The sequence below is a fragment of the Epinephelus lanceolatus genome, chromosome 18 (genome assembly GCF_041903045.1).
Source record: "Epinephelus lanceolatus isolate andai-2023 chromosome 18, ASM4190304v1, whole genome shotgun sequence".
Classification (NCBI taxonomy): Eukaryota; Metazoa; Chordata; class Actinopteri; order Perciformes; family Serranidae; genus Epinephelus; species Epinephelus lanceolatus.
In genome coordinates this window covers 5,191,785-5,216,565 of record NC_135751.1, presented here as the reverse complement: position 1 = coordinate 5,216,565, position 24,781 = coordinate 5,191,785, and the positions used below count along the sequence as shown (strand labels likewise).

The following is a 24,781-nucleotide window of genomic DNA, read 5'->3' as shown; positions in this document are numbered from 1 at the left end:
AAAACACACAGAGACAATACATCTGTGATCAGTTCCCTAATTTAATTTGAACATTTTTTTCAATCTTTTCCTCTTTTCCAATTTCTTGTTTTATTTTATGGAAGTGATCAATATAAGTGCACTTGTCCTTTAAACTCAATAAAAAATAAAGGCTAACAAAATAAAAGACAACTGGTACATGTGTTACAGACCTATCAGTTTGTAGAACAAGTTTGTAGAACAGTTTTGAACAGTTAGAACAAGAGGCTGCACTGCAACGTGCAAATCACTCCTTCTCGTGGCTGCCTGCGCTTTCCCTGTCCTTGCGGCTGCAACTTGCGATCTCAGTATCTACTTCATCGCCACTGTCGTACACAATTTAAAAACTACAACACCCATAATTCATGTAGGAACTGCTGCAGCCAATGCAGCCAGGCAATAACTACTCCAGACTCTGCTCTAGTGTCATTTTCGGGACAATTAGGGCAGGGTTCGGGATTCGGGACAACTGTTTGGATTTCGGGACTGTCCCGAATTTTTCGGGACATCTGGTCACCCTACGTGGGACGTATCCTGCCTCTCATTGGCTGATACTCTTTGTCAATCGTGTCGACTTGCTCGTACGCTTGTTCACACATGAGGACTCGTCGTGGCAGACTATCTGCCGACTCATCTCCGACCCAAGGTGGCTCTCAAGATCCCCTGCAACGTCAAAATCGCGGTGAATATCATGTAATGTGAACTAGGCTTTAAAGTCACCTTTTTGCATAGACTGCTTGGAGTCCTCTTTGCCATTGAAATCATCAGCATATTACACTAATAACAGACCGACACCTGACAGATCAGGTCTGTTTTTAAAGGGTTTTCATGTCACAGTCAAGTCATGTTTACATTGTGTTTCTCACAAAAACACAATATGTATTTTTGAGATCTAACAAACACGCATTAGAAACACAAAAGGGGGGGCCACTAAGTAGCCCTTCTGCAGGTCAGAAACTCCTCACAATACCTTTAAGGTCTTTGTTGATCACTACAGAGTCCAGTGCTGGACCTGCCCATAGGCAGTCCTGATTGGCTGAGCTGTGCCCAGAGGCAGCTGGAAGAGGAGCTGAGCATTGAGCGAAGGACTCAGGAGGAGCGGGAGCAGCAGCTGGAGTCATGTGGAGAGACACTGCAGCTCCTGGTTGACTCTATTAAGACTATCCTGTCCAACCACAACCGCCAACTGGCCGATGTCAAGCACCTGCTAAGAGCCATGTCTAAGGTACGCTCAAGGCCTGAGAGTATTTTCATCACATTACCTCTGTCAGACAGCTCATTGCGACAGGGAAGCCATTAACATTCCCCATCTGTGATCTCATCAAATCCACCAAACTCTATTGACAAAAACTGTGATTTTCTCCTGAACACAGGAGCTGCTGGTTTACTGCTGCTTTGATCGGTTTGTCAGTTTGTGTTATTGTGGGGATCAAGAGAATCCAAAGTAACCCTTTTTAAAAGTCAAAGTCACACAATAATACAAACATACTAACCTACTGGTTTTCAAGAGCGCGATGTAATGGCTTCAGGTACCCATCACATATCACTGTCTGACAATAAAGTAAAGCAGAAAAGAGCATTTAAGCGATTTAAAAATGAATTCTTAAATAATTTGAGTGAGTCAGTCTATGAGAGCTGTGTGTTACAGTACATACCATCTTTTTGATGTAGTTTACTTCTGTCCTGACCCATATGTCTGTTACAGCTGTGATGCAGTGGTCATTCTCTGTGTTAATTCGGTCATACAGGATGAGGAGGCAGCATTGGCAGATGGTGAAGAGGTGGCATATGAGGGCAGTGTGCGTCACTTCCTCTTGGAGTACAAAGCCTGGCAGGACAACATCCAGCTAGTCTTATTCACTGTGGTGCAGGCCAGCGGGCAGCCACGCAGCCAGGAGCAGCTGGAACTGCTGGAGGAGATTCCTGCTACTCTGAAGGAGCTGCACTCCCAGAGCCAGAGGTACTCACACTCACACACACCTATACTCATACACACATTTAATTTCCCTGTATATGTCCTTAATATTTGGTGTGCTTCACTACAGTGTTTATAATGGCCTGGTGAGCTTTGCCTCCCCACTAGTGACAGACAGAGACAGTGAATGTTCCAGTCCTGTTTCTGCAGCCCAGACAAGCTTTGCAGCAGGTAAGACACTGAGGCTTTCCTCCTAGCTTAGAACAGCAGCTGTCTTCAGTGACAAAGAATTCCAGTGACAAGCAGTTTTCACAGCAAAAAAAGAAGCATCTTTTATTCTCTCTTGTGCCTGTTAACTGTTTTTTTCTCACACCATGTCATATGTGGTTTGACTTCAGCTGTGAAATGCAGTGGGGTAAAGACCCAGCCAGACTCAATGTCGCAGAATGCACGCAAGGCTTTGCCACGCAACCTGGGAACCCCCACTGATACCCCACCCAGTGCTCTGCTGATGAACAACAAAGGCCTCAACCCCAGCCCCAAGAGAGCTGTACGAGACCCCAAAACAGGACGAGGTACTGTTCTTCACCGTCATTGCAATGACTGCCCAGTGCTCTGTGGTTTGGACTTCAGATGTATTGCAAGGCAATACCAAACATTGAAAGTGACAAACACTATAAAGCGATACCTTTTTCATGTGTATCAACCTCAGGATTTTCCCTTGTGTGATTTAAAGCAACGTATGACCTTAAAATTAGATTTTCTTAAAAACTCCCTAAAAAGCAAAATGAAACGATATGAACATATACATTTTAATAGTGATGTGGCACCTTTTCAGACAAATTCTGCAAATAAACAGGCTAACACAGGTCATTAGCTAAAGGAGCTCTGTATGACATAACAACATTACTCAAATAGTGATTTGCTGTGTTAAGATATAGTAGAGTGATGGCATCCAGAGCAGAGAATGAAGTCACGCTCACTGTATGTGTGCTGTAATCTAAGCTTCTGTGGCCTTTGTTGCGGTAGATGGTCCAGCCGACTTGTATATGTTAGTGCATTTGTGAATTGCGGTAGGGAATCCTCAGGCACCTCACAATTTGACTTGTGATTTAGAGGGCAACGAGCCAATGATAAAACTCATTGATGTATCACAAAGTTTGATTTCTATATATGATTTATTTTTTCCACTGGGTGAGTACTTGATACTTTTAAAACACAGCACACTGTATTTGTAGTAATCCACAATTAGATTAACAGATGAATGTACTTGCAGACAGTGTGGCTTTTGTCCAGGTCCCTTTTCTTTTCAACTTTATAGCCAAAATGCTGCCATATCTGAGCTTTTAGATTTCAGATTGTATCCATCTGCAGTTGCACACACTTAATTACTTATTTGCGATATATATGCCGGCATAGTGTCCAGTGATTGCATGCTAAGGGTGTGCCATATCATCTCGTTCAAGATAATACCAATATAATTTTTGATATGATATGAAAAACTCCTATCATGATACTTGCGATATTTCGACTTGTTGACATATTGACGTCATACTGTTACCCACAGCAACAGCAAGCATGGCTAAAAGTGAAATTATTTGCATCTCTGTGGTGGTTCTCAGAAGAGGAGCAGCTTCAGTAGCATGGAATAAACTGTGGCGTTGTGAATGTTTTACAAAAAGCCCAGGACTTCTCAGACTCTTTTAATTTCAATTAAATTCCATTTTTTAATTTTATTTATAAAGCCCAATATCACAAATCACAGTTTGCCTTTAGAGGGCCTTACAGCATACGACATCCCTCTGTCCTTTGGACCCTATTGCACCCCTATTGCATACTGTACTGCCAAAGTGTCCACGTCACGATGCATCTAAGAATCAGTTATTTCCTGCACCCCTTGTATGTATCCCACTAGCTAGTTAATTGCCACCACTTTGCACTGTGCTCATACAATGGTTACCATTGCTATTGAGACTGTGTCGTTGTGGATGTGATTGTGATGACATGCACTTCTCTGAACCTGCCACTTGCTGTGTTGCAGCTGTCCAGGAGAGGAACTCGTACGCTGTCAGTGTGTGGAAGAGAGTGAAAGCCAAGCTGGAGGGCAGAGACATTGATCCCAACAGGAGGATGAGCGTCACAGAGCAGGTAATACTCAAGACACACTGGCTTCTGAGCCAGATTTACACACAAAATGACCATTTATTAGTATCAGTTATTCATGCTGTGTTAACTTGAATTTGTGAAAGAGTTTTTCTCCCAACAAAGAACGAAGAATCGGAAAACGGAAGCATTGTTGATTAACTAAAGTAAATGGAGATCAGGTTTAACAACAGCAAAACTATATCAAAATATCTCTTTACAAACTCTTACACAATTTGTGCAGAATAATCCAAGTCTCATTTATCAAAAACATTTTTAAATGTCATAAAAAATCATTAAATGTCATTAAAAATCATTTTTTAAAACGCACACACTGCCTTCTTAACTTTAGCCCTTTCTTACAGGGATGAAAAGCCAAACTTATCTTTGCTTTCACTTGCCTCTGAAAATGAGACGCAGGTTTTATGAGATGTCTCCTGAGCTGGTGTCCTGCTGTTACGTTGCAGGTGGACATAGTCATCAAGGAGGCCACCAACATGGACAACCTGGCCCAGCTGTATGAGGGCTGGACCGCCTGGGTGTGAACACTATGCCGCTTCATGTCTTTGGTCCAGCGAAGGCTTGGAGATCCACCAGAGTCCAGCGGGTCTGGGGTGTCGGAACAGCAGCACCGGGCCACACTGGGGGGAGGAAATGGGAAGCGGATCACTTAGTCCGCCCTCCCAAACTCCTGGGCACCCAAACTGGGGCAGCGACCTCGTAGCACCGCTGCAACCACACTCCCCCAACCACCGGCGATCGGGCTAACACAACGCTTAGTGGGCCTGATGCCCCCGCATTCCTCTCTGGGGTTTGACCAGGCAAAGCAGCGCCGAATGGGGGAGGGGGGAAGGAGGGCAAAGGCCTCCTCACCCTCGACTTAGAAATACCTTCCCCCCTCACCTGCATAGCTCACTGTCAAGTTGTACCCATAAACATCACTGCATCCTGTTGAGCCAGTCAAAGTCCACCTGAGGGCAGGATGAAGCAGGAAGTGAGCTGTTTCCCCCTGAAGCGCACAGCTGACAGGTTGTGGATGGGACTTCATCAGGGCCAGAGCTCAGATGGATGGGTCATTTCCATGGCCACACTTGTTTTTCTCTAATCTTTATCTCAATGGCATTGTGGTTCTGATTGGCCAGTGGGTTACACGGTTGGGCAGTAATGATGAGAACGAAGGTTCAATGGGATTCTTAAGGCTACATGGACACCCACCTGTAATGAAGAGATTAAGGTGGGAAAAAATAATCAAACTGTACTTTGATTGATAAACAGTAAAGACTTTTACACGTCGCTGAAAATTTCCGGTATTAAAGTTAAAGTGGAGTTGTTTTCTCAGGAAGGTCCTTTGTGCTTTTGTGGATAAAACTGAAGTGTCCAATCATGTGAAATAATTTTGGACAGCTCACTTGTGATCTTCGAGTGGACACGTAAAGGTGAAGTCACTTACACGAGGAACAACCTCTGTCTGATTGTTTTTCTTCGGTGTGCATCATAAGTCTGTGTTGAGCTTTCTAACTATGTTTGGTCCTTTAGACGGAACTGTAGAAGAGTAGATTTCTGCCTTTTTTTGACTTGCCTGTCAGAAGCTGTTTCTTGCCTCATACATATTCACTCCCCAGCCCCAATGCTTGCATTTTATTAACCTTGACCTTCTAGTTTTACATTTTTAGTGGGAGAAATTTGCTTTTGGTGATGGTGCAAATTGTTAATTCTTAAAGCTTTTATTGGATTTTGTTGGATGCCAAATAAACATGGAACTGAGAATTGTTAATTGTCTTATTTAACAATGAGAATCTTTAGATCACCCAATGACAGAAACTGCATGCACACACAAAAAAAAAACATGCATGAATCCTTTTTGATATTTTAACAAAGTTCAAGAAGTTTTCCTTTTGTTACCAGTTTTCCAGTATCATTACCAGATGATAGAAACATAGACATGGACATGAGTTGTCAACAGTTTCAACATTTAATCACTAGCAGTAATAGCAATTGTAGATCTAAACAATTTCTTTTTGACTAGTTAGAATTCCAAGCCAATATATCCATAAGTTAGCTTATTAGCACGTCTAATTAAAGTGGTCGAATGACATGTTGAGGATATGTTGCTAGTACATATGTAGACAACTGCAAGTTTTGTGATGATAGGGACATAGGTATATTGTCAAATATTTTGGTGACATTTGGTTAAAAATCAGATGAAAAAAAATGTTGCGCATACAGTACAAATTACAACAAGATATTGGATATCAGGGCATCGGTGGCTTAGTGGTAGAGCAGGTGCCCAATGTACAAGGCTGCTGCCGCAGCGGCCTAGTTTCAACTCCAGCCTGTGGCCCTTTGCTGCATGTCACTCCCTGTCTCTCTCCCCCCTTTGACCCTTGACTGTCCTATCAATTAAAGGCTAAAATGCCCCAAAAAATATGTTAAAAAAAAAAAGATATTGAATATCACTGTGAGCTAACCATGAAACCAATCTGAACACCATTTGAAACATGATATCTAGTGTCCAAAGAATGTCTGACAATTGACTATAGATTGCAGTGAGAAAAACGTGTCACAAATCAGTGGATATGTTGAAAAAAATTCAGCTCGGTAGGACAAATTGGTGATTTATTATGATTTATTTTAAGTTTAGAATGTGAAATGTCTTGAAATGTAGGTTTATTGTAATAAGCCACACTCTCTTTAAGCCACCATTTCCAAATTTTGTGCATCAACTGGGACCCAGGTGGTGCAAACCAAATTTCATACAAATCTCTGTTGCTGATTATGAGATGCAAACTTTTTGCATTTTTGCAGCGTCCCCTAGTGGTTGATTTGAATCTGAAACTTTCAGGGTTTGAAAAAGGTAATTGTATGGTGATGATTAGATTCACAAGTCAGTCTTTAGACGCTTGTCTGGTGGCAAGACTAGGTGATGATTGGTTCAATGGTTATGGAGTTAGGTCTATTTATATGCTGAGCTACACCCTCTTTACAGTTCATTGGTCAGTATTTTTAAAACACAATGAGATATCAACAAGCTTTTAATAAATTTTGATGAGCTTGGTCCAATAATATATAAAAAACTTTGTTATGAATAGGACCTATGGTTTAGGAGGAGATGTCAAAAATGTGTTTTTCAAAAAATTAAAGTCAGAAAATTTCCCCAGTGGTCCCATCTTGATTCTTGAGGTGTTTTCGTAGAGCACATTGAGCTGCGTTTTTTAATTTGAAGTCAATCAGACTTTTGTCCTTTCAAAAATACAATTTTTTAGCCTTAATTATAGCGCCCTCATCTGGCCAACTGGTGTCATTTCTTGAACCGCATTTGCACACTACTTTGAATCATTGGTGAAAATTTCATGTGTGTAAGATGTAACATCGCACCAGAATTTGTGAAAACATTTCTGTAGGAAAAAAATGAAAAAAAAAAAAAGCATAGTCATAAAAAACTATAGGGTTTCAGCTCTTCGGGCTTGAGACCTACATAAATGTATGCATTTACTGACGTATGCACAGTTAGGGTAGTGCAGTTATATAACATGATTCTATAAACACAAAGGCACTGTAGGAGCAGCTGCACTGTGATACCCACAGTACAACATGTAGACCTGCTGAAAGACAGCTGCTACAAGCTTGAACCTTCTGATTTTAACAGAATAGAGATGATAAAAATTATTCTTCTGCATCATAACATTAAACGGCACTTTCCACTGCATGTTGGTAGTCCATTGTCGTGAATGAATACATGAGCAGTTTTGTCAGTGCAAACTGGGATTGGAACATGGATTCAAAGTTCACAGGCAGCCAGCACTGTCTCATAACCCACTAAAAGTCTAAAAACACACTTTATAAAAAATGTCCAGGTGGTTCAGAGTCATAATCACAATACCCAAAATTCTCTGGGTTTGTTCCGCCCTTCATAACCCGTCTTTATCTTGTGTAAACAGGTCAGAGCAGAACAGAAACCCCCTCACAGGTCCTGATTAAGAAGAAGAGGCCCTGTAGGTTAATATATTACAGCTGCTCTGCTTAGCACAGCTCACCCTGCGCTGTGTGTCAGAGGGACAGACAGTGAGACGAATCAGTGTCTTGGCGTCTGAGTGGACAGTAATGTCGGGGCAGCGTGTTTGTGTCGAGGACTTTGAGAAGGAAGCCAAGAAAGTTCTTCCTAAAGCTGTGTATGACTACTACTGCTCAGGAGCTGATGAGCAAAACACACTGGCTGATAATGTTGCTGCCTTTAAGAGGTACCACACATACACACACACATACACACATGTACAGAGAGGGTACAGTCTGCCTGAAACATAAGAGGCCCAACAGTAAAGTAAAACAGACAATACTGGAATTCATTCAAAATATCATGTAACCAGGGTGTCTGCAGCTCCTTAAAATGTCTTAACTTTGATAAATGGCCTTAACCTTCATTAAATAGTCTTAAATTTTTGATTGCTGCCACAAACATTGTATATAATTTTATGTATCCATCTTATAATTTCTTTTTGTCAAAATAAGTCAAGCTCTTCTGTGTGAAAGTCCACATTTCTGATGTTACAAATCTTTAAACCTACCACTGAACCTCATACTGTCTTTTTTACTTTACTTGCACTTACCTACTGGCAAATTGTAGACTAATCCAACTCACTCTAATAACCATATTTACTCCTCCATAAAACCTACCTCTGCATGGGACCACCAACCTGTAATACTTCTCAGCCAGGCTAGACTAGGAAAAAAGTTGATCGTTCTAAAATCTGTCTGAAATCTGGTTAAAAATGATCTTGAAAGGGTTTTATTTCAAACAGGTCATTCAGCTTTCATGTGTGAACGTGCTGGTTTGTCTTTAGCTTTGTTGCCTAAATGCCTTATATTCTGGCTTAATAAAAATGTGATTAGTTTGTCACCATTCACTTTTTGACCAGTGTGTTTGTTTATTGCTGTAAGCAGCAATCACACTCATGCGTACGTCTTTTTTGTCCTGTGTTCATACATCAATTCCATTCCCCATAGGTACAAATAAAAGTATCTACCTAATATGTGCGTAACTTTATGAAATGGCCTACAATTTCTTATACAGTATGCATAAATTGGCATGTAAGATATTCTAGGGAGGGTTTTTTTTTTGGGGGGGGGGGGGGGGGGGGGGTTTAGTAATTGCGGCTCCTACAGCTCTTATGCTACCAAGAAATGTCATACTGCCATAGCTGTAGCCTGTAGGAGAACCCTTTTTTGTTCCTGGTAGAACAGTTTATAAAGGTTCAACTAGGAACCCTTTCAGAGGGTTTTACCTTGAAACAAACATGAAGGGTTATACCCAAAACCATCTGTGAAAGGTTAATGATTACAGCAGCTCTGCTGATCACAGCTTATCCTGCTCAGTATTGTTCCCCCATCAAGTGTGTGTTAGGTCCATAGTCCCACTGTATCTGAGCCACTGTATACAGTGCAGACAAAACAAACTCTCTTTAAATTGCACTTCCTGTAAGAACACAATTTTAATAACACTTATCTCTGTGGAACCTGGGGTCAGCCCATGCCAAACTGTGTGTGTGTGTGTGTGTGTGTGTTTTGAATTTTAACTGTTTCATCATCACTTTCTCACTGGTTCAGCAAACATATCAGCATTGATGCTTTGATCCAAATAATTATGTCTCATGTTACGAGAGTTAAAGCCAAACTGATTACAAACAGACTATCTTATGATTCAGCTCACCTAGTATACTGGTGTACTGAATGGTGTGTGAAAATGATTTTCACTGTGCAAGTGACCTCACCACTGATCCTCCCTCTTTACTGTGGTACCACCAAACTGCCAGTCAAAGCGTCCATGCCCCTTCAGTTAGTTTACCTTTAAGCCTTAATAACATTTAAATAGATGAGTCATATTATATATGAGTTTTTGTACCAGGCTGTAAACATGTTTCTTTCTACTATAAAGTTTGGTATTTTGGTAGAGTTGGGTCTACAGGGATTGACTTGAGTCAGCCTCAAGTGGCCATTAGAGGAACTGCAGTTTTTGGCACTTGAGCAATAGCTTTATTTTTTAGAGGCTGACCAGCTTTTTCAAAACGAGACTGATTAGGTCCCAGCTTTTAGACAGTCTCAGTGTTCCCATGGTCACTACAAATGCTAAACACTCAACTCAACCCACAAACCACACATACAGTATAGATAGATGAAAATATAAAGTAATTAAACAGAGTTACAGCATTGTACAACACTGCATAATTTGATCAACACCTTGTAATGATTTCAACACCCCTGGGAAAATGTTAAGCACTCTGGGCTTAAGTACACACTCTGTCACTGGATTTTGGACTTCCTCCCAAACAGACTTCAGATTCAGTTTCGAATCCACACAGCTGTGATTCAAATAGCTTTGTGGTGTGGTCAACCCTTTCCTGTTCACACTGTGCACCCACGACTGCAGCCCCCTCCAGAAAACTCTGTTGTGAAGTTTTGTGGGTGACACCGCCATCATTGACTGGAGTATATATTTGTTTATTTTCAATTATGTTATTTTTAACTATGTTAGGTTTTAAACCTAAACTTAACAGTTTTTACAATAACATGTAAACAGGTGCCAAATGAAGTGTAAATATGCAGAGGATTGGTGGTGATTAAGGTGAGAAAACAGTTCATACTTTTTGAAAGATTGGTCATTGTACTAAAACTAATCAACAGTTTGTGTGTGTGTGGGGGCAGATGGCACCTTGTCCCTCGTGTGTTGAGGGACGTGTCCAAAGTGGATCTCTCTGTCTCTGTGCTGGGCCAGAAGCTTAGCATGCCGCTCTGTGTTGCAGCCACAGCAATGCAGAGGATGGCTCATCCTGAGGGAGAGACAGCTACAGCAAGAGGTAAACATACACACACGCATACACACACACACACACACACACACACACGGGAAATAAGAAATGTAACTTGAGAAAATAGAATGGAACTTGACAGAGAGGTTAGCACAAAATGATTATTATGTTATGCGCTCATGGTTTTTTTTACATCATGTGCTGATTATTACATTAGGAGCCTTTATTATATTTGAATTATTGCATCATGTGCATTTATTACATTATGAGTCACTATATGAAATGATACACAATGGAACCTGCGAGTGCAGAATAATATAGAATCAAGGCATAAAATAATGTAGAATTGAACTGGGAAAATAACATAACATAGACTGTACCTTGGAAATATCAATCAATCAATCAATTTTATTTATAAAGCCCAATATCACAAATCACAATTTGCCTCACAGGGCTTTACAGCATACAACATCCCTCTGTCCTTATGACCCTCACAGCGGATAAGGAAAAACTCCCCAAAAAAAACCCTTTAACGGGGAAAAAAAACAGTAGAAACCTCAGGAAGAGCAACTGAGGAGGGATCCCTCTTCCAGGACGGACAGACGTGCAATAGATGTCGTACAGAACAGATCAGCATAATAATAGAATAATAGAATAGAATAACACAGAGCGTGAATTGGGAAAAGAATAATAGAAAATTTAACTTGCTAATATTTTTTTCTTTTTTGCATATGGCGTCATACATCAGCAACTGGAGTCAAAGTGTTCCAACACAGCACAAATGCCAATGATTTGTGCTGTTTAGGGCTGTTCCAGTTGATCAAACTGGAAAAACTAGTGCCACTTTAAGTTCCGAGAATAGTAAGACATAAAGGGGAGAAGTAAAAAAATAGAAACTCACAGGAACAGTGGTAGATGTGGATCAAAAACCTCCACCTTCAGTCTGGAGGTGTGGAGTCAACTAATGTCAAATGTAAAAGTTGAAGCGTTGTATTAAACATGTCTTGAGTTGCTTCTCCCTGTTTTCAGCCACAACCTAGATTTTTAACGCTGTTTTACCAGACCTCTGGGAATGGTTGACCTAGTGAGTTGAAATTGGTAGCTAAAGGTAGCTAAACATTAGCTACTAACATTAGCCTGACAGCTATGCATCTATGTAGAGTTGAAATACAAAATAAAAGACAGTTATACTCAAACACATTTACTCACCTGGCCAAAAACAAGACAGCAGTGGTTTCAGTCGTGGACAAAACCGCTCACAAAATAGATCTAATCCACTTGACCCTTGTATGCTTTCATTTGCTTACCATGTAACATTATTAACGTTAGGAGGTCTGGAGGCCAAAGTTATTTGTAATGATCGCGTCCACACCAGGCAAAACGCCGAAAAATTTCCCTTATTTTCAAATCCAAAACTTGACAGGTATGGTTATATTATGTGTCTACCCAGCATGCAGAGCAGTAGGGACAGGGATGATGCTGAGCTCCTGGGCCACCTCCACCATAGAGGAAGTGATGTCAGCAATGACGGCCTCACCAGGTGGTGTCCTGTGGCTGCAGCTTTACATCTACAAAGACCGAGAGCTCACACTATCATTGGTCCGCCGGGCAGAAGAGGCGGGCTATAAGGCTATCTTTGTCACTGTGGATACACCATACCTGGGGAGGAGATGGGATGACATGCGCAATCGCTTTAAACTGCCCTCACACCTGAGGTAGGAACCAAACACAACACAGGACAATATACATTCATCCTAAATTCAACAATGGATACTACAGACTGTGTCCCATTCTAAACCATTACTCTGTGTGTGTGTGTGTGTGTGTGTGTGTGTGTGTGTGTGTGTCCAGCATGTCTAACTTCTCATCAGCCTCCCTGGCTTTCTCTGAGGGAAACTATGGCAACGACAGTGGTTTGGCTGTCTATGTTGCAAAGGCAATAGACCCCACTCTCTGTTGGGATGACATCACATGGCTAAAAAAACACACACACCTTCCTGTGATTGTGAAAGGCGTACTTAATGGTATGCAAACACACACTACCATACACAAACCTTTTGCTTAGCAGAGTTAGAGAATTCAGTATAGTATTAATGAACCGATTTTAAAGAAATAGTGTTTAGGGGGATTTAGTGGCATCTGCTGAGGATTGCAGATTGCAACCAGCTGAAACTTCTCCAGGTTAGAATTCCTTCAGTATTCATTGTTCAGGAGGTTTTTACCAGGAGCTGAATTATCCACAGAGGTCTCTTTCTCTCCAAAACAAACAGACCTGATGATTGTATAGTATATACCAGTAAAAACAAAAAGCAGTTTCATGTTACAAATCAGTGTTTCTCCTATGTTGTTTGGCACAACCCAGACAGGCCACTTGCCTAGCATCTGCTATGCGGGCTCACCTATTTTCTCTGATAACTTAAGATCCAAACATTCAGGAGGTTTTTACCATGAGCCGAATTATCCACAGAGATCTCCTCCTCTCCAAAACGAATTGACCAGGTGATTTAAATTGGTAAAAACACTGAATAAAGTAGATTCATGTTTCTGATGCTCTTGTACTGGAGGGGCTGCTAACAGCGGTGGTTGATGAAAAAATATGAAAACGTGAAAACACGACATTCCGAATTTAGAGCCAATGTTTAATTTGTCCATTCTGAGCTACTTTAGAAACATGGCAATGCAAAATGGAGATCTCTGTAGATGAGGACAGGCTCATTCTAAGGTAATGCAAACACAAGAGTTCTTATTTATAGGTGTTTGTACACTAAAGAAAACATCCCTATTGTATTGCATTTCTGACAATATATCCCTCTACATCCAGTGGACCTTTAATGTGATTCTCAAAAAATTGAAATCTCCCTTATTGCATTTGCAAAATTGAATTTACATTTGGTTTTACAACCCAAGCCAGTGCTGTTTCCCTCTACAGTAAAGTCAGAGTAAGATATTAATGTCAGTGTTGTGCAGTTGTTGGCAAAAGCTTTATTGTGCCATAAGGACCCCACTTCTAGCTTGCTGATCATCAGCTATGCCAGTATAACTCTGAAAATATTAGAATAAAAATCACAATCAATCAACAACTCTTTTTTTGTCTGGGCCAAGATGAACTTGTTCAGCAGTGTGTGTGTGTGTGTGTGTGTGTGTGTGTGTGTGTGTGTGTGTGTGGTCAGGTGAGGATGCTGTCCAGGCTGTGAACTACGGCGTCGATGGCATCCTGGTGTCAAATCATGGAGCTCGACAACTGGATGGGGTTCCTGCCACGGTCCGTACAAGTTTGTGTGTGTGTGTGTGTGTGTGTTTTGTTCTTTTATGAAATATTAGGTACCAGACAGTATCATCCATCTCTGATATGATGGAACTCTTTACTTTTAACAGCTACAATCCAGAAAATCAAACATGATCTTCTCATGATATGGCACCTATATCATAATCTGAATCTTTGGACTTTTTATACTTAAATAACGTCATATTGTACACTTAATATGGTATATAAACTAATCTACTACTAACCAGCAAACTACTAACCAGTCTCACGCTTTAAAGGAAACTTGAGGTGTTATTCTTTACCTTTCTTACTGTCAACAAATCCGCTGAAAACACAAAAATCAGTAACATGTTGTGCTCCTAGCAGCGTAACATAATTGGGAGATTTGAGTCAGGTCATATCACTTGACTCGAGTCAGACTCGAATTACAAATTTGAGGACTTGAGACTTGCTTGACTGACACTAATAAAAGACTTGACTTTGACTTAGTATTCAGGACTTGAGACTTGACTTAGACTTTAGACAGATTAACTCGAAAGGGCTCCCTCTCTGGTTAACTATTTGCATCTTTCTCGAGTGAGAAGCTATGTTTTGTTTTTTTAAACATAATCTGGTGATTTCTTGTGCAGTGCACGCAAACCTGGCAATGCACTAGGACACTGCAGACCAGCAGGCAAAGACACTAGGCAGCTATATTGAGGGGGCAAGTTGAAAAAAGCTAAAATTTGGATTCAAGTATGATATTGTTGATGACAGCAGTAATAAGAGAACAGCAGTATTTAAAGTCTGCAGCTCAGAAATCGGTGACATCACTACCACATCATCCAACTTCATCCATCACTACAAAACCCACAAAGAAAGGTGGGTGAATGTTTCTTTTTAGCTAACTTAGTAGCATTTAACTAGATCTTCAGAATTTCATATGACTTGACTCAGGACTTGCTTGACCTGAGCAATGACTTGCCTTGTCTTGCTTGAATTATAACAGGGACTTGACTTGATTGTCACCACAGTAACTTGGGACTTGCTTGAGACCTAAAGGTTTAGACTTGAGACTTGCCTGTGACTTGCACGTGTGACTTACTCCCACCTCTGCATCCCCGATGCAAGTATTTTTCTTGAGTCCTCGCTTTGTGCTACACACAACTACATGCTCATGTGCAAACACACACATGGACACACACAACCACTCCAGACAATGCAGAGGCTCACCATTCTATCCTCAAGCAGGCATTTGATCAGCACCACAGCCAGGAGGTGGTATGTACAGCTAGCACAATTACGTGCTATTTTAGTGTTATCGCAGTAGCTAGTGTGTGACAGGGCCAGCCACCTGCAACAGTAAATTCATAAAAAAATCTTCTTCCCGCCTGTGGGAACAGTGCACTGCACTGTTTGTACGCATCACTCAATATTTTCTGACATCCCTGTCTTTGGCATTCAGCTCCAAGTCCATTGGTCCCTACTCAGACACAGTGGGGGACAGGCTTGGTTCTGTCCACTCCTGTCATCATTTGACCTCCTTATTCAGTGTAACTGGTCCTACCACTGTGAGCCGCCTCAAAACCATCAGCTACCTTGGCTACATGGTTTGGACTTCTTAATTGAGGATTAATCAGTAAGATTTCTCTTTAACATGGCACAGCAAGTGCAGGCATCACAGGATTTCAGCCACTGGATTAGTGCCATGTCTTTGTTGAATTAATGGGTAATATAGGTATTTTTTCAACCTGGACCCTATTTTCCCATGTTTTTGTATCTAAGTGACTAATGGGAACAGCATTTTTTTAAACTGATCCAGTACTGAGAGAGACAGCTGCAGCTAGCAGTGGCGAAACAAGCTGCTATGTAATCCCTGCAGGCAACTGAGCTTCATCAATTTACGTCCACTAAAAGTGCTTGTTATTACTTCTGACAAGCTCAGATTGTTATTCAGAACGACTGACAACACTACAGAAATGATCCCAACAGAGATAGACCTCTTTGTTAGAGAGTAAAATCCTTTTTGTTTTACCAGAAACAGACCCGTAATCACCATTACCAAACTCACCAGACTGAATTTAAATAAACAGTAATTGTTATCATTGTAAAACACACTATATTCAAAGTTGACAGAAGCAAGATAAAACTCTTTCACTGTTCCAATACTCACCAGCTCTGGTTTGGTTTAAATAAACCATTAATCCATCCAGTTTAGTTAGGGCTGCTGTGGCTCAGGAGGTAGAGTTGATCATCCACCAATAGGAAGCTCAGCAGTTCAATCCCCAGCTCCTCCAGTCTGCATGCCAAAGTATCCTTGCGCAAGATACTTAACCCCAAATACAAAAACAATTTTCACGCTTCAACAAAAAGGTTAACCTCTGCATATACTTTTCATAACACTGTCAGACCCTTATGTTGTGTTCACACCAAACATGATGTTTCGCATTGTGCCACGCTAGAATATTTTGTGTTGACTTTCTTCATAAGTGTACGGAGTACGGAGCCCCTAAAGGGACATGGAAGGGGGAAAAAAATAGACGGTTAAAAAAAAAATAGTACTTTTGCAAGATCTCGCAAAGCTTTCCTTTAAGTAATGTACTTCCAGGTCAGTTTGGCCCATAGAGACTGCAAACAAATGCAACAATGGAGCGCATTCACCCGTGGGAAAGGCTCATAGAGTTTTATTTTGAGATTGGCCTCAAATATAAAGACATTAAATCAGTGCTCGCGAGTAAACACGGTTTTCATGTAGTGAGAGACATCTGAAGCGACTACTTAACGCAAGAGGACACTTTCGTCGAAAAACATTCTGTGACTTGGCGGTCCTGAATGAATTCATTAGCAACCAAATACAGTACTCTGGACAGCTTCACGGTTACCGGTGGATGTTTGCTAAATGCAGAGAACATGGACTACGAGTGAGGAAAGAGGATGTGCGCTTGGTGTTGAAGGAGCCATGTTTACTCGCGAGCATTGATTTAATGTCTTTATATTTTACGGAAGCGCATTGCATTCACTGGATTAAAAAAATTAAAATTAGACACTTTTAGACAATTAGACAATTATGAGAAAAGATCTCGTAATTATGAGATCAGGAAAGGTGCCACATTAGCCACTGCTTCGCTAAGAAACACATACTGCACATCCACAAAGGGGGGTCGGAACTAACCAGCTGTCACTCGGGTGGTGCCATCTTGACTATATCCCATATCTTTATTATAATGTATAGTATATAGACCTATTGGAAATTACGACGGAGTATTAGGGCCACACTGAAGAAAAAAAAATCGGAGATTTCGAGAATTAAGTCATAACTGAGAAAAAGTCATAATATTACGAGAATAAAGTCGAATTATGAGATTAAAGTCGTTATTTAATGAGATTGAAGTCCTAATATTACGAGAATAAAGTCGTAGTTTTTTAAGGAAATTACCAACAACAAACAGAATGTCAGATTGTCTTTCATGCTGTTGTAAGTAGCCTACTTAATTAGGTTCGGGAACCGGCACCGTGCCGGTGTTCTGACGATTTGGTTCTGTGTCAGTCGAAAGGTGCTATTTGTGACTCCAGGCCCAACTCTGCCACTGATTGGCCAGTCTGACATCCTTCATAATACATAAAGAACGTTAGTGAAACACATAGGCCTCACAGAAATATGCGTTCGTTTGGGGACAAGTTAGTGGTCACGTTACTCGTTCCACAGGCGAAGGACCCCGGACACAAAGCATACAGTAAATACACCGGTTGTAAGTAACTTTTAATATAGCCTACTTGAGTCTTTGTGACTCTTGGTTCTTGTCCCCTAACTAACACTTGTTTCTGTTCCACTAACGATATTTTCACATGATTAAGTCACATCCCGTTATTTCCCATTATTTCCTCTGTAAACCTAACGTTACAGGAGCCTACAAGCATGCTGTGTCAATAAATCAGCTCAGACACTGTTAGAAATGTAGTATTTAGCCTAATAACATCATGCTACCTACATGCTATCATAACGTCAGCTTTAGTCAAATGGCTCTAGCTCTCCCGGTAAATGTCATAAACTCTGGACACATGTTCCCTGACATGATAATGGCCGCGTTTCCCAGATCGCTCTGAGCTTAAGAAGATCTTCCACTAAGAAGGAGTTGTAAGATCGTGCTGACCCACTCTTAACAGTCTTCTTAATAACCAAACGCTCACAGATCCAGCCGCAGCAGGCACATTAATATTACACTAAAGTAAGGAGATGTTAAAACAGTGCGCACCGTATATATTTTGATCTATTTTATACTTCAGATTTATATTGTTTAGCATTAATTGGTGACAGAAAAGAACGAATTTCATTCTGCAGGTAAACGCGTGTCCTTACTGTGCATATTGAATCTTGAATTATGTTTTATGTGCGCTCAGAGCTGTGGCACAAGTTACGCACCGAAATCTGGCGGAAGAAAAATAATAATAAGACGAAAAATAAGTAGGCTGTGTGTGACATGCGCTGATGAAGTGGTGGGTGATCGATGTGCCTGACATCAAGTGATTTAGTTTCAGCACCGCGGTAGTGTCCAGCTCCTGTTAAGAGTTTCTTAACAGACTGCAGTTATTTTTATGTTATGTAATCTTTATCCACACTGTATTTATTAATTAAAACAACATATGTCATGTATTGTAGCGTAATTCCTACACAAAAATGTCAGTGTCAGGGCTTAAAGTGAAAAATTTGTCAGTCATTCTCCGTCTATAATTTTGCGCCCTACTTGAGCCATGCCCACCTCTATTTATTTTTCACCCCTCTCTCCAGTTCTGCTGTATTAACACCGGGTTTAATATATTTTGCTTCCATCTTTCTGCCCTGCTCTACTCTACTTCAACGTTACTGAGCTCTCTCTCTACTCTACCAGTCGACTACCACATCCACCTGTTGCACAAAACGCACACAGCAGTGTTTCCCCTAGGTTGGAGTTGTAGCAGCGGAGGTGAAGCACACGCATGAAAAATAATTTTCACTTGCGTGAAACTTTTTTGTATGCTTGCAAAGCACAGCCTGCTGGGATGTTTCTATGTATCTACTGGCACCAGAAGGGCTCTTTAGGACTAAGTACATACAGTACATGTGTGCACAGTAATGAGCAGGTGAAATGTCTGTCTAGCTTACATATGAGGTGTCTCAAGATTTAGGAACATACAATTGTATTGAATATAATAAAAGTAAAAAGTCACATGACATGCTGCTGTTTTGTGCTATGACCTATTTAAGTGCTGGAAGTTGATATTTACGTGACAACACCTGAACGCAACACAAGCTTAGCATGAGTGCCGTGCTGCGCTGCTGTGCGAGCAGCTGTTTGTCTGTGTGTAACAGCAGTCTGTTGATGGTTATTTACTACTGCATAACAATAACTTTGTCAGCTGACAAACTGCACCAGGCTCAGGGTCAGGTTTGGGCAGGAATATGCGGCCCGAGCCGCTCTAGCGTGCTCACCTGTGTGTGTGGCGGAACTCCGCCGTGCGCGATACAGAGAGCAGAGGAGAATTGTTAACGCGTGACCATGTAGAGACAGAAATGACACGATAACATAACATGATAAATAGTATATTGTTATGTTATTATATGAAGCGTCCGTCGCGCAAAATAATATCAATGGGGGCTGTGGGCAGGACATTGTTACACAGCGTGTGCCTGTGACTTCAGGCAGAGAGACCGCTGCATCAGAGCCGAAGGAGCACGTTTTAAAATACATTTATTTTATCAATTAGTTATTAACTTTTACTATTTTTAGCAACTTGCCCAATCGGGCAAATGAGTTGTTAGTTTACATGCCCGACCGTGAGTTTTACTTGCCCCGGGCAATCCTTATTGTTGAGCCCTGAATTTGAAAGCTATTTCTCAAGACAAGTTCTGTAATAAACCTTGTCCACTTTAATTCTGTTTATATCTTAACAGGAGCTGGACACTACCGTGGTGCTGAAACTAAATCAATCGATGTCAGGCACATCGATCACCCACCATTTCATCAGCGCATGTCACACACACATAGGCTACTTATTTTTCGTCTTATTATTATTTTTCTTCCGCCAGATTTCGGTGCGTAACTTGTGCCACAGCTGTGAGCGCACACAGGGTCTTCATAAAACATAGATTCAAGATTCAATATGCACATTAGGCTAAGGACACACGTTTCCCTGCAGAATGAAATTCGTTCTTTTCTGTTACCAATTAACGCCAAACAATATAAATCTGAAGTATAAAATAGATCAAAATAGCCTATATACGGCGCGCACTGTTGTCCTTGCTTAGTGTAATACTCCGTCGTAATTTCCAATATATACTACACATTATAATAAAGATATGGGATATAGTCAAGATGGCACCACCCGAGTGGCAGCTGGTTAGTTCCGACCCCCCTTTGTGGATGTGCAGTATGTGTTTCTTAGCGAAGCAGTGGCTAATGTGGCACCTTTCCTGATCTCATAATTACGAGATCTTTTCTCATAATTGTCTAATTGTCTAAAAGTGTCTAATTTTAATTTTTTTAATCCAGTGAATGCAATGCGCTTCCGTAAAATATAAAGACATTAAATCAATGCTCGCGAGTAAACATGGCTCCTTCAACACCAAGCGCACATCCTCTTTCCTCACTCGTAGTCCATGTTCTCTGCATTTAGCAAACATCCACCGGTAACCGTGAAGCTGTCCAGAGTACTGTATTTGGTTGCTAATGAATTCATTCAGGACCGCCAAGTCACAGACTGTTTTTCGACGAAAGTGTCCTCTTGCGTTAAGTAGTCGCTTCAGATGTCTCTCACTACATGAAAACCGTGTTTACTCGCGAGCACTGATTTAATGTCTTTATATTTGAGGCCAATCTCAAAATAAAACTCTATGAGCCTTTCCCACGGGTGAATGCGCTCCATTGTTGCATTTGTTTGCAGTCTCTATGGGCCAAACTGACCTGGAAGTATATTACTTAAAGGAAAGTTTTGCGAGATCTCGCAAAAGTACTATTTTTTTTTTAACCGTCTATTTTTTTTCCCTTCCATGTCCCTTTAGGGGCTCCATATAAGTGTGAATAAGTCATGTTATACACGCATGAAATCGCTGAATCAATAAATGACCTTCCGCCAGTACGTCCTCAGTGCCAACCTCCTCACCATACCAGGACCAAGCACCGCACCTAGGGGGACAGCGCTTTCTCTGTTGCTGCCCCCACCCTCTGGAACTCCCTCCAACAACACATCCGCGGCTGCACAGACCTCACCTCCTTCAAAACTGAACTCAAAACATACCTGTTCCGTTCTGCATTTAACTTACAAATTTAATCCATCCTACTTCCTTCTTGCTCTTACCTTATACCCACCTAACTTTGTATTGTCAGCACCCTTATTTGTCTACAACCTTGTCTATACCTAATGCACTCCTGTCTGTAATTTTTTTCCCTCTTTTGTCTGTTGTTTTGCACTTCTGATTGTATTTCCCTGCACTTTTTTATGCCTGTAAAGCGTCTTTGAGTTTTTGTAAAGCGCTCTATAAATAAAATGTACTATTATTATTATTATTATTATTATTATTATTATTATTATTATACACCTCCAGAGGATCTCAATGCTGATTGGCTATCGCGGAGTGAATTGGTCGCTGAAGTTCAGATTTTAACTCTTGCAAATAAACGTATGACGCCAAATTGTGCTACTCACTTCATTTGTGCTGCTCAATTCACATATTTTGCATCATTTGCATTGTTCCTACCCGGTGGGCAATTGCGTATGATTGCATCTTTACATTGACTTTACATTAATTTGCCTTGCGAGAATTGTTTTAGCTGTGCCCGGTGTGAGCACAACATAAAAATAACAATCTGAGCCTGTGTCAAAAAAAAGCATTTTAGTGAATGTAAAGTGATGGTGCTCAATTGCCCACAAGAATTACAATGCAATCTGTTTCCCCACTGCTGGCTGCAGCTGTCTCTCTCAATACTGGACCAATTTCAAAATCTGATGTTCCCATTAGAACATGAAAAAATAGGGTCTAGGTTGAAAAATACTGAAGTTACTCTTAAAGACAAATGGCAGACCCCAAACAAAGAGAGCAACAAATGTATTAGGGAAGATAAGCTTTACTCAATTTAAAGGTAGGCAGGAGTCAAAACCAGAGGATCAGACAAAGATTAATATTTATTGCAGTCTTTAGGACACCAACTGTGCTCATGACACAGAGGAATATGGATACACAGACCCCACTCATTTTTTCTCAAGGTATCTGTTGACAATAAGATAAACACAGAGTATCACCAGACACATTGTTTTTAATGTGGCAATATAAATATGAAGTAAAGGACGTGTGTGTGTGTTTGTGTGGATAGCTAGATGTGTTGGAGGAGGTGGTAAAGGCAGTGCAGGGTCGCTGTGATGTCTACCTGGACGGAGGAGTGCGGAGAGGGACAGACGTCCTAAAGGCCTTAGCTCTGGGAGCAAAGGCTGTCTTCATTGGGCGACCAGTGCTGTGGGGCCTTGCCTGTCAGGTGAAGCACTGCACTTATCTACTGTCTCATTAGCTGAAAACAGGAGGTGGGCTGAGAGTCCCAACCTCAAACACTCTGATGTCATATCCATTGAGAAATGACTGTTGGCTGCCACTAGCCCCAACTATTTCAATTGTTTGTGTATGCAGGAGTGGAACTGAACACTTTGGATTTTTGAATACTGAGTTAATATTTGCTTTTTTTGGGATTCACTTCCATAGTACAGTATTTGAAACAGAATGTTTTTTTATGTGTGTTTTTGAACTTCAGATTTTAGTGGTCAAAGTCATAGCATGGAACAAAACAAAGATAGTCATTATGAAAAACTGAGCAAACATGTTATATGCGTGTGTGTGTCCAGGGGGAGCAGGGAGTTACAGAGGTTCTAGAACTTATAAAAGAGGAACTGCGTTTGGCTATGGCCCTGTCAGGTAACACACACACACACACACACACACACACACACACAAACAAACCTACTTTGTTGAAATACCCACCTATAAACTATTCTGTATGTGTGTGTGTGTGTGTGTGTGTGTGTGCGCGCGCGCAGGTTGTCGTTCTGTATCTGAGGTGAGCAGGTCTCTGGTCAGGAGACTAGAGTTCACCTCCAGGATGTGAAAGAAGACTCTACAATACATTCCTGATGGATCACTGGACATTCATTTGTCAAATTACCGTAAAACTTTAATAATATTAATAGCCTGGGCTATTATTTGCTTAAGTCACTGAAATCAACAAGCCTTTATTTGGGACAGGCATCCTTATGGTACAGGCCTTTAATTCCTTTCACACAAAACTGTTCATCAGCAAAGATTGGGAAATACAATTGAATTGTTTATTTAAACCAGTATGAATATTACTTGTTTAAAAATTAGGCTTCAGGTGATATATCAATTTCGAATCATTCATTTGATCTAGCTCCGCATCAGATAGAGAGTGAGTTACAGCACTCGAGGATTACCGTACCCGGCATCCCGACATGACACCACTTTATCCTGTTCAAGCAATATTCACAACTTTGGGAAATCAAGGAATGGAGGCATAATTTGAGGTAGCCAACAATCTGGTTTAAAAAAAAAATTGAGACAGGTGTTAATTTGTCAAAATGTGTAGCCACAGCGGGCTAGTAACAGGAACTAGGTGTTTAATTGAAGTTTTGAGGTAATTAACTTTATGTTTGTATTCAGACTTTATTGTAAGACTGGGATGTAATACTGGCCAATGTCTTGTTGTAACTGAATGCAGTGGCAGTAATAAAAATGTATTTTTTAAAAAACTGTGTACAATAAATGCATTTTGTGTCAAAGCAGTGAAATGTGATCGCAGTTCAGTCCACATTGACGTCTGCTGTGCTGTCTGTGTGAAGAGGTTTGAAAAGGTGAACTCAGGAATGCATGTTACCAATGGTCATGGTTACCATTACTCCTGTCAATTACACAGCACCTGACTAAATGTACTGTAGTTACACTGCAGCACTACACTAAACAAAACATTTGGACACATTCTGTCTGGATAAGTCTCAGTTTCCAGCTGTTTCATGCAGCTGCGACAGCAGCTGAGTCAAACCAGGCAAATGTTTGGGGCCCACCGCAAAAAGTGCATGAAAAAGGGATCCCCGATAGCCACTCATTTTGGCACATTTGGCAATGACAACTAAGACATTATACAGTGCACCACTATTGCCCCCAAAACCCCCCCCCCCCCCCCTAAGTGGGCCCCCCCAACATCTCAGTGACAGCTGGATACTGTTTGTTAGGACAGGGCCTTGATGGGCCCCCAGAGTCTAGGATTGCCACTGCTGCTCAGCACCAAACAGCACACAGACAGACAGACGGACAGACAGACAGACAGACAGACAGACAGAGTTGCAGTAGCTGGTAAACAAAGTTGAGCATTTTAGCAGCTGAACAGAAAAATAATAAAAAATGTTGTAAATAAATGAAGATAAATGAAAAGGAAAAATGTTTATCAGTTACCTTGGTCATCTTTCTCCTCTTAATTTCCTCCCTGACTCAACAATTTTTGACACACCTGCAGTGCGAGTGTGGCCAGTGTTGATCCTCTTGGACTTTCTTCCCCTTCCTTAAGGATGTGGTCCTGGACAGAGGTGGTGGTTGAGCAGCAGAGGCAGATAGACCATATGGGGACCTTGAGG

The 24,781-nt window shown here is 41.1% G+C and overlaps 2 protein-coding genes across 2 annotated transcripts in view; both read left to right on the top strand.

The window, feature by feature from the left end:
- smg1 (SMG1 nonsense mediated mRNA decay associated PI3K related kinase) overlaps positions 1 to 5,842 on the top strand; it is a 95,538-nt gene extending 89,696 nt beyond the window's left edge. The window contains exons 59-64 of the mRNA XM_033645855.2: positions 1,016 to 1,243; positions 1,767 to 1,978; positions 2,064 to 2,164; positions 2,332 to 2,508; positions 3,975 to 4,081; positions 4,543 to 5,842. Coding sequence (XP_033501746.1) covers positions 1,016 to 1,243; positions 1,767 to 1,978; positions 2,064 to 2,164; positions 2,332 to 2,508; positions 3,975 to 4,081; positions 4,543 to 4,620 — 903 coding nt within the window. The 3' untranslated portion in view covers positions 4,621 to 5,842. The remainder of the gene's footprint in view (positions 1 to 1,015; positions 1,244 to 1,766; positions 1,979 to 2,063; positions 2,165 to 2,331; positions 2,509 to 3,974; positions 4,082 to 4,542) is intronic.
- Positions 5,843 to 8,063: 2,221 nt separating this feature from the next.
- On the top strand, positions 8,064 to 23,933 carry hao1 (hydroxyacid oxidase (glycolate oxidase) 1). Its single transcript, XM_033645846.2, has 8 exons — positions 8,064 to 8,313; positions 10,772 to 10,923; positions 12,326 to 12,590; positions 12,727 to 12,899; positions 14,046 to 14,137; positions 22,465 to 22,623; positions 22,985 to 23,054; positions 23,177 to 23,933. The coding sequence occupies exons 1-8, from the start codon at positions 8,177 to 8,179 to the stop codon at positions 23,242 to 23,244; spliced, it is 1,116 nt and encodes a 371-aa protein (XP_033501737.1). The 5' UTR covers positions 8,064 to 8,176; the 3' UTR covers positions 23,245 to 23,933.
- The last annotated feature ends 848 nt before the right edge of the window (positions 23,934 to 24,781 follow it).